We start from the raw sequence: 19123 nt of genomic DNA on the forward strand, positions 1-19123 counted from the left end.
AGTGACACCGCCGATGGCTGGAGAAAACGTAAGGTGGGGCGGGGGCACAAGCAGGGGGAGGGGAGAGCAGGCAGAGGGGGTGCAAACAAAAAAGTTTGCGCCCCCCTGCTCTTTTTCTTGTGACCCAGTATAAAGAATACATTTTTGACCAAAACCCAAAGAAAAAATGATGACTGGAGTTTTCATAAAACGAGATAAAAGACAGCAGATTATACTAGCTTGAATCTATTTAACTTGGAAAAAAAACACCAATGTTCAATAACAACAAAATTAGAGTAAGAATCCCAGTTCTGTGGCACTCAATAACCCTATGAATGAGTGGGTGATTTTTCACAAATAAACAGTACACTACAAAATAACAATGATCAATGTGTGATACTGGGACTCTGTAACTACAGTAACTACAAATATCTGCCTGTTAGATTTAAAAAAAATAGTACCTAACTATTGTAGACTCATCTACATATCCCGTACTTGGTGGTTAATCCCAATTGATTAATTACAGCAGTATCACTAATGGCAATTCCTATGTTAACACTGTTAGTCTGTTTATTCTTTTTCCAATTATTATTCTTTTATTTGCCCTTTTCCTGGACAAAAGATAAGCCCCAAGAATGCAAGGTATACTTTTTACAGCCTTATACTTTTTGGAAGGTCAGTTGATGAATTAATATGCTTTCCCTTAAGCATTCCTGTTCTAAGACTCTCCTAAATCATTTTGAGTGGTTTTGCAACGGAATTGATCATTCCAATTAGTTGCCAATAGAAAGCTGCCGACCCTGTTACATCCACACCCAGTATACAGCAGGTGAATCAAAGTCCTGTTGAGAAACTGTATAGCAGGGTGGGTAAGTCCAGTCCTGAAGAGCCACCAACAGGTCAAGTTGTCAGGATATCCCTGCTTCAGCACAAGTGGCTCAATCAGTCCTTGCTTCAGCACAGGTGAAGCAGGACTATCCTGAAAACCTGACCTGTTGGTGGCCCTTGAGGACTGGAGTTGCCAACCCCTGCTACAGTATATAGCCTCCGTTTTTACAGATTTGATTGAACTGCCTTCAAAGCGTGACACCTAGGGGAGGGAAGCGGAAAGTGCATAAGGCACCATGGAGAGACGCACTTCGTCCCCTGTTGAATTGAGGGAATTTTTTTTTTAAACCAAGCCGTAAAAATGATGCTAGTAAGCATGTATCGGTGGGGACGAGCGGGTGGTGTAACAAACCACCATGTTAGTTGTTGCTCTCCCTTGTGACGTCATCAAGGGACGTCCCAGACTTCTTTGTATACCCTGATGTTACTTGAAAAAAAAAAAAAAATGATTGCAGGAGATATAGGTTCAATGCATTTATAAAATGAGTAAATAAAAAACAAATTAGGTTTAGCTGTATTACTTACTCTTACATCCCCCCTCCTCTAACTCAATTCCCCCCCCCCCCACACCTCCTACTCAATTCTCCCCCCCCCCCACACACCTCCTACTCAATTCTCCCCCCAGCTCTGCCATTGACTGCGACCCTGCTAGCGGCAACCCAGTTAATGATCTCCCACGACCCAGTAATGGGTCATGACCCCGAGTTTGAAAAACACTGCTCTAAGAATGTTCTGTAGACGTGTTCCACACCTTTAGGTAGGCAGTGCACTTGTATTGGTATTAAACTGAAAAGAGTGAGCTCCTGGAAAGGAACATGCAGACACCTGTCCACATCAGATAAAAGAGAGACATTCCCAGGCACTCCAGAATTGTTGCAAAAACTATAATTGAAGTTTATTGATTACATTATATCAAAATTAGGAATTTATCTCCTTTACCTTATTCAATATGGCACGAAGTTGCTTCCCCATGCGGAAGAAAATTGTCATCCCATTAATTTCCGTTGAGCTCATCTCTTTTCAAGAACTGGTAAGCAACTTTAAAAGCAGATTAAATAAAGGGCATAGTGCTATGGATCTGTAATTCATTACTCTGCAATAAGTGTCAATTTCCCTCAAAACGCAAGCGATTGGTTATGGAAATTTAACACCATATCATTCTAATTTAAGTCTGAAATAGAAAACAATTACCTGAACTTGATAAGATAATGTTCAAATTATATAATTGCAATTGATAAAATGCTCGTTCCAACATAAAAATAAGTAGTTGTGAAGTAGGGGGTCTCAGGAGCTGAACCACTGTAATTTCAGCTCTGGAAACGCCTGCTTCCCGAGATTCATACCTCAGAAGGTTCTGCCAGTTCCTAATGCAGGTTTGGGCCAATAGGAAATGTCAACAGATGACTTTGCCGCTTACTATTGACTCCTGTGCCGTGGAAGATTTAAACCTCCATATTCTCACCCAAGGTTGGATGCTACCGGCAGCACCTATGGAGAGGTATCAATCTCGAAAAGCAGGGGGGCCCAAGAGCTGAAATTAACGTGGTTAATCTCTTGGTTCCCCCTGTTTCAGACATAGACAAAAAAACTCCCTAGGTGGAACTGCTCGTTTAATGTGGAAAGTGAAAAAATATATACTATCCTTGACCTAAATAATGCATCCCCCAGCGCAAGGGCATAATAAACTACAAAATAAGGCAGAAGCACAGGAAATAGTTTCAAATAGTTATATTGTGTCTATGACTTATTTTGTAACACAGTTGGTATGCCTGGAAGCCAAATGCTAAAAGACTTTAATGGCTTCATTGGGTTTTTTTTTGTACGATTATAGGTTTCTGTGCTATTTTTTTTGTCCTCACCGTATGTTCAGCAGCTATAGAGAAATGCCAGTTGCAAAAGCTGATTCATGGTCACCTCTGTTAGAAATGAATAGAAAGTGAACCACTTAATGCAGTCCTTGAGGTTTTCCCATTATTCCCTTTACTGTGATATGTAAGGTTTTCCGAACTAGAATGCCTAGCAACTCACATTCATGTCTCATGTGTGAGCCTATGCACCTTCCAAACGCTCAACCATATAGTGATGATGACTACATAGTGTGTAGCTCAAAACGGAACAACCCACTCTTGGCTACCAATAGCAGGTAATTCGAAGGAGTACTGAGGGCATTGGCAGATAACTTTAGATTCGCAAGATCCATGTCTTAACAAGCAGTAAACATCCAGTCCATGTTGTTGTCAGAGAATGGCCAATGCAATTCATTTAGGCTGCTTTTTAGCCTGATAATTATTTGTAGTGGGGCTACATGTCACGCAGAATTTTGGAAAAATCTTTGAAACAAATAAACCTATTATCGCGAGCGAAAACTTTTTTCGGTAGAGAATTTATTATTAAGTAGTAAAATGATTACCTGGTGGGACTCGTAATCATTTAATAGAGAGGAAAATAAATAAATTAAAGATCCAGTACACATTACCAAACACAAAGACCTAAATTATTAACTCACAATTAGATTAACTGCTTCACTACCAGAGGAATTTTGAGTGTAAGGAAACTCTGCAATACATAGCCCATTTTCTAGCATTGATGGAGTTATTAATAAGACATTAGACAAGGATGTTATATATATCCTAGCCCCTTTGTAGATGTTGAAATCGCATGCATTAGCTGTGTCATCCCTCTTTATACTCCAGCACTTTTTCTGGCAGGAAACAGATGTCGTTATGCGATTTAGTCATTTTGAAGGGATTTCTGACAGCAGCTTTCTGTCGCAATAATTGAAAGCACAGTGTGAAGCCTTTTCATTATGAGAAGAGCTAGGAATACTAAGGTCGGTTTGGAAAGCACGGCTCCCTAACAAGACAAGCATGTGTCATATCACCGGCATCATCAAAATCAGTAAATGGGGAAGGTGACAAGCAAGCCTGCCATGTGTTGTGTTTCTAGCCTGGGAAGAAAATACATTAAGTGATACTTAACAAAGGACTTCCATGGCCAGGCAGCTCTGTAAGGGAGATGTTCTGTGTGAAGCAAGGAACAATATCCCCGTGACATCTCTGGAGAAGGGGAGATTGCAGTAGATATTACCTGCCCTAATAGCATAGAATTAGTGTGAAGAAATGGAGACAAATCACACTGCATGTTTTCTGATCAAGCTGCCAGATGGGTCTCAGGCGAGTGTATGGAAAATATCATGCTCTGCTAGTTGATAATTGATGGTTGATTTCCACCCCATCCCCCAAAAAAGCCTGTGGTGATAAACTACATTTTCTCCTGTTCAGCGAGTTATTTTTTTGAGTTGGACTGTGGATATGATTCAATTAGTTTCAAGTTTTGATGCTGTGACATGTACAGCAGCAGTGGACTACAGAGAACCAGTCTTAAGACATCATTTACACTGGTACCAGGGATTTTGGAGAGGATAGTCACTTGATTATCCGTATCAATCCTGTTATCATGTTGAAGCAGAGGACTGCGTGTCTAACTATCAAAGCCTCCTGGCTTTGGGGCACAACCAGTGAAAAAAGCATTGTACCAGATTAAAAAAAAAAATCTGATTGTTTTCTAAAGATCTAAATGTACTTTATTAGATCTGGGGGTGTGCTTTCCCCTCCAGTCTTGCCAGAGTTTCAATACTGTGTCTTCTAGTCCTAAAATCAGAGTTTTCACATATCAAGTTGTAGGTCTTGTAGAGTAGAGACTGGCGAATCAGCCCAAATCCGTTTCCCGGATTTTCACAGATGTTACCCCCAAAATCCGCTTAGCGGTGTAAAATCCGCAAACGGATTTGGCTGGTTTCAATCCGCGCGGATTCATCAAAAACCGCCATTGGATACGATCCGCTGACAGATTTGTAGAATCGCATCCGTGGATTCAGCAATCTGTTGGCAGATTCTTACAAATCTGCGGATTGGATTGTACAAATGGGTTGCGACATCCGCTGAGTGTATTGGCAATAATAACGAAAAAATCCGCAAAACGCGAATCGCCCTCACTCAGCCCAGAGCGTTGGACAGGAATGGCATTTGATACAATGCAGTGAGTCCTGATGTGGAGAGAGGAGCCCATCACCTTTACTTTCTGACTTTTCAACTGGGTCCTGCTGCTTCTCCCTATAATTTACAATATATGAATAGAATATGTATTCCTGTACCAATAATGAAGGCTTTAGTTCTGTCATACGCCCACTGTATCTAGAAATACAAGAGGTACAGTTTAGAAAGCAGTGGTAGTACTGCCACTATTTTAGTCTTTGACATAACTCCTGTGACACTGAAATATGACACTATGTTTGAGGCAAATGTAATAACCAAAATAATGGTGAACATACACACATTGTTAGCCATATGGGATTATCTGAAGTTGAAGCAACCATTTACTGCACTACTGATAAACAATACAGTAGTGAATGAGTTAAAAGATACAAATAGGATATAGCATGTTTTGTCTTACTTTGAGTTTTTTCCTTCTGCTTTTAAAAACTTTAGCATTAGTTTCCCTTCTGCCTTTAAACACAGTTAAATAATAGATCACAGCTTTGATGATGTTTTTGTCAGAAACTGTTTCTCTGGGTCTCCGCTTCATTTTGCTGCCATATTTTGACCTTTAGTCTATACAGGCTTCCTAAATGAGCTGGCAGATATTTTAAGTGAGCAGAATACTTCTTCTAAATATTTAAATGAATATTTATCATTCATCACCTGGCAAGAAAAAGAATGCTTAATCTCCCATTGTGTGTTATACAGCCATCCAGCTATTCATTCTGTTTTTTTCAAAGGGATACAAAGAATAGAATAATGCTATATCTTCTCTGTGAATTTTAAACCCAATTTATACAACTTAAAGACCTGCTTATTCCAAACTGAATATATTATTTATACCACACATAATAGCTGAAAGCCAGGCTGTGTATTACTAAATAGTGCTGGCTTTAGTTCACTTTCTGGGTGACAAAGAAAGGACTCTGAATGCTCTAATGCAGGACTGCACAACTCCAGTCCTCGAGGGCCGCAAACAGGCCAGGTATTCAGGATATCCCTACGTCCACACAGCTGGCACAATTAGTGGCTCAGTCATACCGAGCCACTAATTGAGCCAGCTAAGCTGAAGTAGTGATATCCTGAAAACCTGGCCTGTTTGTGACCCTTGAGGACTGGAGTTGTGCAGGCCTACTCTATTGGTTTTCCTTATCCCCTCCAATGCCAGAGCCAATGATATACAACAACATGTGCTAGCATCTCTGGGAGGGAAAAGTTTAGTGATTGGCGACTCTCTTATTGACCATGTTACATAGTAGATCAGGTTACAAAAAGACATATGTCCATTAAGTTCAACCTATATGTTTTTATCAGTATATTTACCTTTGTCACATATATCACACCTGTGTACACGTAACTTGTATATGTGACAAGGTTAAAACATATAGCTACCTACCTAGCTGACTCAACCTATGCAAGGTCCCTCAAATGAGTAATATCTTGTATATCTTAACTTGCTTCCACCACCAAAGAATGATCAAACATGTAATTAGCAGAGTCTTTGGTCCCTGTTTACTAAAGAAAATATGCACTTAACGGACACAAATCTGTTGTAGCAAAATGTGTCCGAAAATATTAATGACTCTCTACAAAACGTGCAAGTTAAATCAGAGGAAAAATATATACTTCTTAAAATATAGATATAATATACAAAAGTAGTACAGTGCTTAGTTTACAGAAAAAGATTATTACAAGAACATACAGTATCAATTGAAGACCGTTTCTTAAAGACAGTGGAGATTGGAATATGAGAATTCATGTATCTTGTTAACATCAGACACTCCTCTTGTTGAATTCTAATTTCATGTCTCAAATGCATGGTTTATATTCTAAACTTCCTGCATTGAAAGCAACATAAGCCCACCTTATTGAGCATATCCCTACCACACCCCCTCCCCTCATCAATCTCTTGATGACATTTTTATTACTTAAGGGGAAAAAAAGAACTTTAAACATCTCCTAAATATGTTAAAGATTTCTTAACTTAACTTAATTTCTATGTTATTTAGACAAAAAGCATCTTCAGTGTTGCAACTGTATACTTAATGTGCACGCCTGGATATGAAATATAACAACCTATGAGAAACAGATAGAGATAATAACATAGACCACCCTCTCATTCCTGGTATTATTTGATTTGTGTAATCACAACTGTTATAAATATCTATTTGTCATTCTTGCGAATCTCTGTCATGCTCAGAATTTTCTATTTAGTAATTTTACCCAAACCTTTGGGCTGTCATCTTGGCCACGCCCTCTGGTATTGCACAGGTCACCCATATAATGCTTTTCAAAGTACATTTAAAAGGTTTTCATTTATTCCCCTGTCAGAGAAGAATTGTGACACCATATTTTAATCCCCCTCCCCACTTATGAAACCAGACACCGACACCAGATACTCCTTTATCCCTAGATCAAGACATAAAACTAGGCATGGTCAGCGGTTCGACCTGCCATAAAATCAATTAATGTATTTTTTTTTGTATCAAACTTTTTTATTGGCATCAACACTTACAGACATGGGTACAATATAGTCATCGGCACATGACTGCATGACTTCAGTTGGTTCAATTTGGTGTTGGCCAATAGGGTTTTCTATTTCGGGGTGAGGGTGGGGGGGGGGGCTGGGATGGAGCGGAGGGGTAGACAAACAGAGGGCAGGGGGATGGCCTGGAATGGAAGGGGGGAGGCATGGGAGTGGGGGGCGGGGTCTCCGTGGGTCTCTGTCTCCTCCTCCATCGTGCTATAAACTAATCCCTTCTGGCCTAATGCAGACCTAGGCCCTGTGGTCCTATCCAGGGATCCCACGTATTCCAAAACTGCGGCATTTTTTTGTGGAGCATGGCTGTTAGCTTCTCCATAGACATTACTTCGCCTATCCTCCTAATTACCGTATTTTTCGCGGGGGCTTTAGTCTGCTTCCAGGCTGCCGCAATTGAGCACCTGGCTGCAGTCAGGATAGATGAGACCAATCTACTCATTGGCGGGGGCAGGTCATCAAAGGGTTTGCTCAGCACCAGGGCCAGCGGGTACAGGGGGAAGGGAATCCCCGTGGTCTCGTGGAGCAGCGTCTGGATCTTAGCCCAGAATCTCTGTATCTCTGGACATGACCAATTAATGTATTTTTAAGGCAACCTACAGCTAACATTAACCTCTGATGTGCCAGATTGAATAAAATACTTAATACCTCTTGATATTATCATTACTACCTCCTAGAACTGCATATGTGTATAAGGTACTGTAACTAGCAAAACAAAACTTATTTTAGAACCTATTGGGATGACTGAAAGACTTACATTGTGTGGTGCCTTATTTCACATCCCAGGGATGCACAAACTGGGGTGCGCAAGAATTTCTAGGGGGGCGCGGGCGGTTACAGAGGCCCCGCGGTCTTCCCCAAGGCATTTAAATTAAATGCAGGGAAGAGGCATGAGGCCCCTGTAACTCCATTACCGTCTCTATGCCGACTTCAACGACGTGTCGCCATGGCAACGTGGGTCAAATGTCGTCATATGACCCACGGCGTCATTTGATGCCGGATCCTTGGAGAGGGGTGGCGCGTACACTGTGGCTGCCAGGCAGGGGGGCGCAACTCAGGATGTTTGCGCATCCCAGCTGTAACCCATGCTAATCACAAACTGGAGAATCTTTTCGTAGAGGAAATGTTTCTCTACTTGTTATAAGGAGAGATTAGAGAACCAGAGGGGTTTACAGCAGTACGTTTTTAAGAGTCCATCTATATTTCAGAAAAACAGAAAGTGAATCCCTGTGCTTCTCCCTTTGGGCTAACAATAAATGGGGAAATAAATATACATAGTGAAACCTAAGTCTGTAAGACAAAGGAGACTTTTGGTTGCATCCTTTGATCAAATAAAGACAAGCCTGCTAACCAACGTCAAGGTAAGTCTCAATAGCAGGTCCCTATGCCAAATGCATACAAATGTTTGTGAATTTTGTGAAATATACCCTGAAGGGGTTAATAAACTAAGCATATGCTTATGTGACTTAGTGCAGTTAAAAACTGGTATATACCAATAAAGATACTTATATGTAGGCAAGTCTTAAGACACTAACTACTTGTACGGTAGAAAGGGAATTTACAGGGACCTTTCTGGGAGATTATATACCTTGAAGGAAGGGACTATAAACCTCCCACAAGCTGCTCAATAAGCAGTTACAGGTGGATTGGCTAAATACATTAATGACACCCTAATAGTGGTGCCCACGGGAAGCGTGCTGCTAGGGATTTGATTCGGCCCAACAAAAAATGTAAAACAAATATATTCACAAGCGGTTACAAAAGAAAAATATGGACAGGGCGCAAAAAATAAAAGTAAAAATAAAATAAAGAGTGAACTGTGTCAAATCTGTAAAGAAATGTGATAACTATATATATAATGTGAAATACAATACTTCAATAAGTGCAAAAACCCATTACCCTCAAACAAGTGACAATGTGGTAATAAGTGAAGTAATAGCTGCTCTACACCCTTGTATGGGACTGTTCGCTGTCCCAGTAGTAGTATTCTTGTCTTCCAGGTAAGGGAGGAGCGCTCGTTCGTGAATGAAATATGAGAAGAGAGAGAGAAAACCAATAATAGTATAGTAGTAGAGACAATATCCTGTCTAATCAATGCTACAATGGTCTCACTCACAATATACTTCTATGTTATAGCGTGTCAGAGATCCTTCTCTCTTTGACGGGAGCCCTTTAGTGAGGTCTCCGTTGGGGTGTGTGATAAGTATAATATCCCTTCTGTTCAGTGTTGTTATTCCTCATACAGTGTGCCAATGGATGTAGAAAAGAGAGATATCGCAATAGTATAATAACGTATAGATAGTGTATTGCACAAAATAGCAGATAAATTAATACACTCACATTTCAAAAGGTTAAAAGTATCGTGGGAGAGGGCTGTTGAGGGTAGTATTCTGGTAATCCCATCTGCTGTACACCGCATGCATCCGCTTTCACGTCCGCATACGTCATGTCCGGTGATGTCACTAACTCAGGGCGGAAGTGGCTTCTCGGGTGCAATCAGTACAGGAATGCCAGTCCCTTCAATCTCCAGTCCTCCCAGGATCAACGATTCAACGCGTTTCGCTAAGGCTTTGTCAAGAATCTATCCTACAATGGTCATAGAGGCTATATATAGCCCTAAACAGTGATATCAACCAATCAATTGCGTAAATTTAATTCAAAATATAAATTAGCCCCTCAACTGCTCCAGAACATAGCAGTGAGTGCCAAAAAGCAATAAATGTATATAAAACACAATAATAAAAGTACAATACATATAATATATTTATTAATCTAAAAAATGACGCAATGAAAATACTAAAAGAGGAAAAATGAGAAAAGTATCAGTGACATATAAATACATAATTCTAAATAAAACTATATTATCCACATAGGATTAAAATTAAATTAAAAACGCATTGATATCAATATCAATGTTTAACCCATTGGGTGCTAAGGTCTGCATCCTGTGTATCCAAAAGGTCTCTCTTTTGGAGAGACTATTTATTCTATTACCTCCCCTCCAATGCACTGGAATGTGTTCTATACCTTTAAAGTTTAAAAATTTAGGATCTGAATTATGATGCATATAGAAATGTCTGGAAACATTATGCGTTAGGACACTTTTCTTAATGTTCCTTATATGTTCTAAGATACATACACGAAGGGGGCTTGAGGTCCGCCCTATATATTGTAACCCACAGGTGCACTCTAAAAGGTATATAACAAATTCTGACTTGCAATGAATATAACTGTCAATATTAAAAGATTCTCCTGTTTTATTGGAGGAGAAGTGTAGTTTGTCATTATTTTTATAATTGCACGCTTTGCACATAAAACAGCCGTAAAAGCCTTTGGGTTTATCCATCTAAGTTGATATTTTTTTATGTTTATAGGTTTGAAAGTAGTGGGGGCCAATTTTCCTTTAAGATTAGGGGATTTTAATCTAAGTAAGGTTATTTTAACTGAGTCTCAAGAGAAGGTAATATCCAAAGGTCTAACCTTTGCACCCACTGTAGGCCCTAATAATCTTCAGCTATTTATCGATGCCAATTTATTTTTAAGAAAATTAACGATACAAAGACATTTTTTTAAATTCAGCAACACAGCAAAAACAATTGATGGGAAAAGAAGAATTATTACCATTTAATAGGAATATGGAAGATTTTGTACACACTCACCTTAAACCAAGATCAACATTTTATCCTAGCCACGAAAAGGGACATTTTTTAGAAGTTTTTTACCAAATGGTCATAAATGATTTTAACAAACTTACTGAACACCGTACTCCTTTTAAAAGGGGATTCACTTTCTGTTTTTTCACATATGTATGGCCAATTTTTTCGCCAACAGCATGCTCCCTACACGGAGAAGCGCGGTGAATATATATATTTGTTTTACATCTACATTTTAGGTCTTTTCTCTCTGTGAAATAAGCATTAGCTTATGTGCTGCAGTTATGCTTAGTATTTCTTTATAGTGCAACATTCTCATTTCCAGAGCTGACAATGAAGCACAGTTAATTGTTTGAGAGTGCTGCCAGTTCTTCCTTTTGTAAGTCTGACCAGTTATGTATCGAGTTAGTTCCTCAGAGGTCTTGCAACATTTTGACCTTATTGTTGCCATATTTACAGAAAGGTGCTGAAGGAAATTCCTGTCGGGGAGCTAAATCCCAATGAAACGGTTGAAGCCAATCTAGAGGCACAACTGCTGTCCAAGCTGGACCACCCTGCCATTGTCAAATTTCATGCCAGCTTTCTGGAGAAGGAAAGTTTCTGCATCATCACTGAATACTGTGAGGTAAGGCAGATTGGCTGCTATTGCATCTCCTTTTTTTTTTTTTTTTATAACTTGTATTTTATTGGTGAATACATGCTTGTTATACATAAAAAACCATTCAGATAAACATTGTACAAGGTAGCATATAGTAAACATTAATTTACGCATAATGGGCCCGCTCGGTTTTCCGAGCCCTACTTAACCGTGCGGGTGGGGATAGTTGTTCTTATTGTGAGGGGTTGGTGGAAAATAATAGCAATAATAGATAGGAAGGACGAACAATTAAAAAAGGAAGGACGAACAATTAAAAAAAAAAAAAAGGGGGAAGGGAAGAGGGAGAGGAATGTTTTTTTTTTTAAATCAATTTGAGTGGCATTGTTCATGAGTTTCATAAAGTGTTTAAGGTCTATGCATGATACCCAGTGGAGAAGCTGGGGCTGTGGACACTGAGTTAGAAGAGACTTGCACTATATGATCCTTGGCATCTTCCTCTATCATACAGTAGGCAGATAATGAGATAGAAAAAGAAATGTGTGTTTCAGCACTTACTTAGTGCATTAAGTCCGTGTGTGTACAGAAATTTTACATAAACAATATAATAAGTGACTTCAATAAATATGTGCAAAATATAAAGTGAACTGTGATCAATTAGTGAAAATAAATTTATAGTGACGTATGAACCTATAAAAAAAACTCCTCTACACCACCCAGTGCATAGTGCTAATTGAAAAGCGACTCAGAAAAACCCTTAAAAGATTGTTCTCTAGTCTGATGGATCCAAATGTTCTTCAAGAGGTCAGGGGAGCGCCAGTGTTCACATCGGAATCATAGAAGAAACAATAAAAACAACAAAGTGTGGTACAATTTCAACCAAAGTAGTATTGTTAAGTGATAAACAATCACACTCACACTTTTGTCCTTTTCAATAAGGCAGTACAGAGACACTTTCCTCTCTCTGAATGGAGCAATAGGTCAGGAACTCAGCACATGAAACCCCTTTGTTCGTGAATCCTTCCCATCAGTTGTTGTATACCCAAAAGGATAAAGAAATACTAATTGGGCAGTATATCTCAATAATGTATTCAAAGATTGGACATTAAAAACACATATAGATGTACACTCACATTCTGTACATTACATAAATTCGTGGTACGAAATCCCGACTCCTCTCTGTTTGAATTTGACCGGTACACACACTATGGAGCTTACTTCCGCGTCTCGGCTCTCATCTACGTCACCTCCGGTTGGGTGAAGTTGAGGGCGGAAGGGCTGTGTGGAGGAATCCCCGGCTGCCAGGACTTCGATTCACGAAAGCACTCTGATTCAACGCGCTTCGTCGGTACAACTTCTTCAGGAATCTTATTGCTCTACCTCTCATCGCACTATTTATAGGTATGATGGTACTGATTAGCTAATTTATAGCTATCACATGAAATTAATTAGCAACAATAAATTTCTATAATAAAAAATGAATTTACACTCCCTATGGAAAGAGATACATATGTATACATTGTGCGATCCTGGAGGAAAAACAAGGAAAAGGCATACTATTAAAAAAGAAAAATTCTTATATTACATTGACATTTGGCATTAATGATTCTAAAAATTAAAATGATATCCTAAAAGCAAAAAGCAGAATAGTAAAGGACATGCAATGAGAGGTGAAAAAATATGCACCTGTGAATGTGAAGCAGGCACATGTTGATGGTTTCTATATTGATGAGTACTTTAAGATTGTGTTCGCAATTGAAAAATATTTGAAATTATTATTTTGCACTGTTAATGCAATACTCTCCAGTGAAATTGTGAGTACTGTGTGATCCACAAGTACATTTGATAATGTAATTACTCTGGTTGCCAGGTTTTCCAAAGAACGACATGTATGCATGCGAAACACACAACTGATTGGAGATGGTGTAATCCTCACTTCAGAAATGTGATCCTGAACCATGTGATAACTCTTGTTCTGTCTCTTGATTTATATATAAAATTTTATCCAACTTCAACTAACTGGAGTGTTATGCCTTTACTGCGGTCTGTCGGGTCATCTGGTGCTTCATTGTCCCACGTAGCCGGGAAACGCCAACACCCAATGAGTTACGAGGGGGTCTCATTGGGTACCATTTCTCCTTCCCCTTCTATTAAGAGAGGTCTGTCTACCAGGGTCATGCTGTCTATCTTCCTTGAGGGTCCTTGCTTCCTAGTTCCGGCTTCTGCCTTCATCGATTCCGGGTCTGGGGGAAATTTTGTGGATCAAAATTTCGCTACCAAACATAATATTCCTCTGATCAAGAAATCAATACCGGTGGGTTTAGGGGCTATCGATGGACATTCCCTCCAGCCAGCCTTCATTTCTTTAGAGACTCTTATGCTTACTCTCTCCACTACCGACGGTCACAAGGAGCAGATCTGACTGGATGTTATCCATTCACCTTCTGTACAAGTAATTCTGGGCCTTCCTTGGCTCAAACAACACAATCCGCTTATAGACTGGACAGACAATGGGAAATTGCTTCTGAAGTTGCTCCTGTATCCTGGGTACAACTTATCGCTGGAGTAGAGACTAGTACTCCTGCCAAACCCACGCTTCCTGAAGTTTATGCAGATTTCATTGATGTTTTTGATAAGGTTTGTTCTGAGATCCTTCCTCCTCACCGTCCTTATGATTGCCCCATTGTTGAATTTACTTCACTATATGCATTTGCGCTGTTTTTCTCTTGTTTCACTTCCTAAAGATAGATCTTATCCTTTGTCGCTTCCCGAAACTAAGGCTATGTCTGAGTATATTCAGGAGAATTTAAAGAGAGGGTTCATTAGAGCTTCATCCTCCCCTGGGTTCTTTTTTGTTAAGAAGAAAGATGGTTTGCTCCGTCCATGCATAGACTATAGGGGTCTTAACAAAATAACCCTAAAGAATCGTTATCCCTTGCCACTCATTTCAGAATTGTTTGATCGTCTATAAGGTTCTTCCATTTTTTCTAAACTTGATCTTCGTGGGGCCTACAATCTTATATGTATTCGACAAGGGGACGAATGGAAAACGGCCTTCAATACGAGAGACGGCCATTACGACTATTTGATCATGCCGTTCTGTAGCTCTGTAATGCCCCAACTGTTTTTCAAGAATTCGTGAATCATATTTTTCAAGATGTTCTCAACATTTTTGTAATTGTCTACCTCGATGATATTCTTATTTTTTCTAAATCTATATCCGAGCATATCCAGCACACCAAGTTAGTCCTCTCCTTGTCTACGTGAGAATGGATCCTGATAAACCCACTTCTCTCAAGGCGATTCAGCGGTTTCTTGGCTTCGCCAATTATTATTGTAAATGTATCCGTAATTTCTCCGCCACTGTGGCTCCCATCACCGCCCTGACGAAGAAAGATGTGGACACTTCTTCTTGGTCTCCTGAAGCATGCCAGGCCTTTGAAACTCTTAAGAAGGCGGTCGTCTCTGCTACCATTTTACACCATCCGGACCCTAAACTTCCTTTCACTTTGGAAGTAGATGCCTCGGATATTGGAGCTGGAGCCGTACTCTCATAGAGACAGTCCCCTCAGGATAAGCTACATCCCTGCGGATTTTTATCAAAAAAATTCTCCACCGCAGAACAAAACTACAATGTAGGCAACAGGGAACTCTTGACCATCAAGCTTGCTCTAAAAGAGTGGAGGCACCTCCTGGAGGGTACTGAAAATCCGATTTCGATCCTCACGGACCATAAAAATCTGTTATATACTTTATCTAGGGTGCCCATCAACTCGGTTCCCGTCAGGCTCGCTGGGCATTGTTCTTTTCCAGATTCAAATATATAATTTCCTACATTCCTGGTACTAAGAATCTAAAGGCTGACGCCCTATGCTGTCAATTCGTCAGTGAAGACAGATCTGAAGACATTCCTGAGACCATTCTACCCGACAAATATGTCATCTGGGAGAGGGAGTGGCTCAGTGAGTAAAAAGACACTGACTGGCACTGAGAGTTTGAAGCAGGGGAACCTGGTTCAATTCCCGGTGTCGGCTCCTTGTGACCTTGGGCAAGTCACTTTATCTTCCTGTTCCTCAGGCACCAAAAATATAGATTGTAAGCTGCACGGGGCAGGGACCTGTGCCTGCAAAATGTCTCTGTAAAGCGCTACGTATAACTAGCAGCGCTATACAAAAACATGCTATTATTATTATCTCTGCGAACTCTTTTGATGTACTAGACAAAATCTTAGAGATGCAGACGCTCATCCCCAAGGGTTTGGAAGTGCCGGAGGGTTGTTTGTATGCTGCACCTCAATTTCAGCAGAAAATTCTTGAGTAGGGTCATTCCTCTAAGTCGGCTGGTCACCCGGGTACTAAAAGAACTGAGCAGAACCGATCTGCTCAGACGCACCTTTTGGTGGCCTAATATGTCTAAGGATATCAAGGAATTCATGAATTCATGTTCCACCTGTGCTCGAAATAAGTCCGTCCACAATAAGCCATCTGGTCTGCTCCGTCCTCTCCATTCCAGACCGACCGTGGACCCACCTCTCAATGGACTTTATTGTTGAGCTTCCTGTTTCTTGTGGGATGAATACGATTCTTGTCATTGTTGATAGGCTTTCCAAACAGGCCCATTTCATTCCTCTCAAGGGTCTTTCTAATTCTGCCACCCTAGCAGATTTTTAAATTAACGAAATATTTTGTATTCATGGAGTTCCACTCTCTATAGTATCCGATCGGGGGTCACAGTTCGTCTCGAAATTTTAGCGTGCCTTCGCCCAAAGGTTGGAGATCACTCTTCTTTTTTCTTCTGGGTATCATCACCAAACTAATGTACAAACTGAGAGACCGAATCAGTCATTAGAGCAATATCTACGATGCTTTATTTCCGACGCACAGGACAACTGGGTGGAGCTACTTCCATGGGCAGAATTCGCCCATAACTCACTCAGAAATGAATCCACACAAGAAGCACAATTTTTCTGAAATTACGGTTTCCATCCAGCTCGCCTTCCTATCTCTTCCAATCCTTCTGGGGTTCCAGCAGCAGATTCCAGAGTAAACTCGCTCCAAAAATCTTGGAAGAGAATTCAAGACCCTACAGGAAGCAGTACTCAGACAGAAGACACAGGCGGATCGCCATCGCCGTGAGGCACCCAGGTTTAGGCCAGGAGACAAAGTGTGGCTTTCATCTAAGAACATAAGACTTAAGACACCTACACTGAAACTGGCCCCAAGATTCCTGGGCCCTTTCACCGTTCTCAAACAGGTCAATCCTGTGGCATATCGCTTGCAACTGCCTCAATCTATGAGAATCCCGGGAGTCTTCCATGTCTCATTGTTAAAACTGGTTGTTCAAAGTTCTCAGTTTCCTGATATCTCGCCTAAACCTCCACCTGTCATTGTACATGGTCAGAAAAAATTAGAAATTCAATCCATAATCGATTCCAGATACTCCAGAGGAGGAGTTAAATTCCTCGTACACTGGAAAGGCTTCGGACCGGAGGAACGCTCATGGGTACCTCTTCATCAGATCCATGTTCCCGGATTGTTAAGGCGGTTCCACGCCAGGTTCCCGCACAAGCCTTATGGGAATCGTCTTGAGGCCGATCCTCAAGGGGGGGGGGGGGTACAGTCCTTTGCGACGTGTTCCCTCCTTACCTGTTGCCTCTCAGACCTCCACTCTGGCACCAGCACGTGCGCGCAACCCTGCTGTGCTTACAGAGCGCGCGCGCATGCGCAGCTTTTCTAATGTGCCACAGAGCTTAGCTCCGCCCCCTCGGACGCGTTGCGCTTCTCTCACATGCGGCGCGCACACACGTGACATCGTGCACCGCTCCCCAGCTGCGTGGCAAGCTACCATTTAGCCACTTGTATCCTGCAGCCTATCACAGCTCCCACTGGGAAGCACCTCCGCTCTGCCTCCTGTTCTATTGGTTCCTGCTACTCATATATACCCTGCTCATGCTCAGAGTCATTGCTGAGCATATCTAGTTGTAGCCTTGTGCTTCCACGTCTGTTGTGCCTTGCTCCTTGTCTGTGCTTTTCTCTACAATTAACCCTACGTGTACCGACTCGGCTTGTACTTGGTAACTCCTGTGGATATTGACCCCGGCTTACCCTCGACTCTGCTGACTTCTCCAACCCCGACCACGGCTATACGGACTTTGACCATTCTGATCTCTCCAACCCAAGACCTTGGCAAGTATCTGGACTAACCAGCTCTCTCCAACCCAGACCCGGCTACGTTGACAATCCGCCTGCCAGGCACCCTTCCGCTGCTGTCGGTGCGTGGTTCAATACTTCCCCACCTCAGTACCAGGGTCCTGTCTTGCTCGTGGGCAGTATGTCATTCAGTTGCTGATGTACTCCATCACATTATGCACAGGTTTTAGTGAATTTAAGTATTGATAGAGAAAATAAAAATGGCTGTCTGCCAAGTTATTACCTGAGAGCTAATATATTAATTTAACACCTACTTTTTAACTGAGACTTTGCTATTTAATTTATCCTGAACTGAGGATACGAAATCGGCAGTGATAAGATAAGAATAATAAGAGATCAACAGTTCTACTCTGAAGGAGCCCTTGGTCCAGGTAAAATGGGAAAAATGTACCACGTTGACAAGATTTCTGCTTTAGAGAAAACATGTGATTGTTGCTCTTTAGGACTCTGCTCATTGTAAAAAGAGCCCTCTAATGGTAAAGATTGAGTGCCAGTATTATTGGTCATGCATCGAATATACTTTCTTTTAAAAAAAAAATATTATTTTGTCTTCCTAGAGTGAGCATATGCATGCTGACCATATAACACGTTTTAAATGATGTATTTCCTCAGATTCCCATAGGGGGCAATTATCACATTATAATCTAACCTCCGTACTCACAGCTATTTTTGTCATGCCAAATTAATTCAATTTTGTGAACTCAAAGAAAGTGGAACAAGGTATGTGCGGTGTAAATTACATTTGGGGTATTATAAATTGAACCATCCAACTTGCCCCAGGCTTATCTTCTTCATATAGATGTATGCTCTTAGTAAGAATGTCTGTCATAGGGAAGCCTCGGTTTGCTGAGGATTTTGTGTGTCATTCACCTTAACAAGGGCTTTGGGTTGTTGTAGCAGGGAAATCAAAGCTACAGTATAACCCAACTCAGTATCTTTCTGTATTAATGAAGCTGCTATGGTGGTATATCGCTGACAGATAATAAATCCTCAGGTGCTGAGCTAATAGGGTGTTCTGAATCAGAGTTTTGGTTACAATTTGTCTATGTATCTCTTGTCACCATGCTCAATAAATGTATTTAGTGTGCTAGGAATGTTGATGGGAATGATTAATCATGTCTTGTTTGACCTTTGTCATTCCCATCATGGAAGTACATGGCCAGGCAGTCCTATGAAAGGCCATCTCCTAAAGAGATTACAGTTCCGGGTTGTCGCATTATTAG

The 19123-nt window shown here is 40.8% G+C and overlaps 1 protein-coding gene across 5 annotated transcripts in view; it reads left to right on the top strand.

The window, feature by feature from the left end:
• The window catches only part of NEK11 (NIMA related kinase 11), a 377860-nt gene that overhangs the window by 80017 nt on the left and 278720 nt on the right, over positions 1-19123 (top strand). For all 5 annotated transcript variants that reach the window (XM_075587096.1, XM_075587095.1, XM_075587098.1 and 2 more), the window contains exon 3: positions 11556-11721. In XM_075587096.1, the coding sequence (XP_075443211.1) occupies positions 11556-11721 (166 nt within the window). The remainder of the gene's footprint in view (positions 1-11555; positions 11722-19123) is intronic.

This window comes from Ascaphus truei, chromosome 2 (genome assembly GCF_040206685.1).
Source record: "Ascaphus truei isolate aAscTru1 chromosome 2, aAscTru1.hap1, whole genome shotgun sequence".
Classification (NCBI taxonomy): domain Eukaryota; kingdom Metazoa; phylum Chordata; class Amphibia; order Anura; family Ascaphidae; genus Ascaphus; species Ascaphus truei.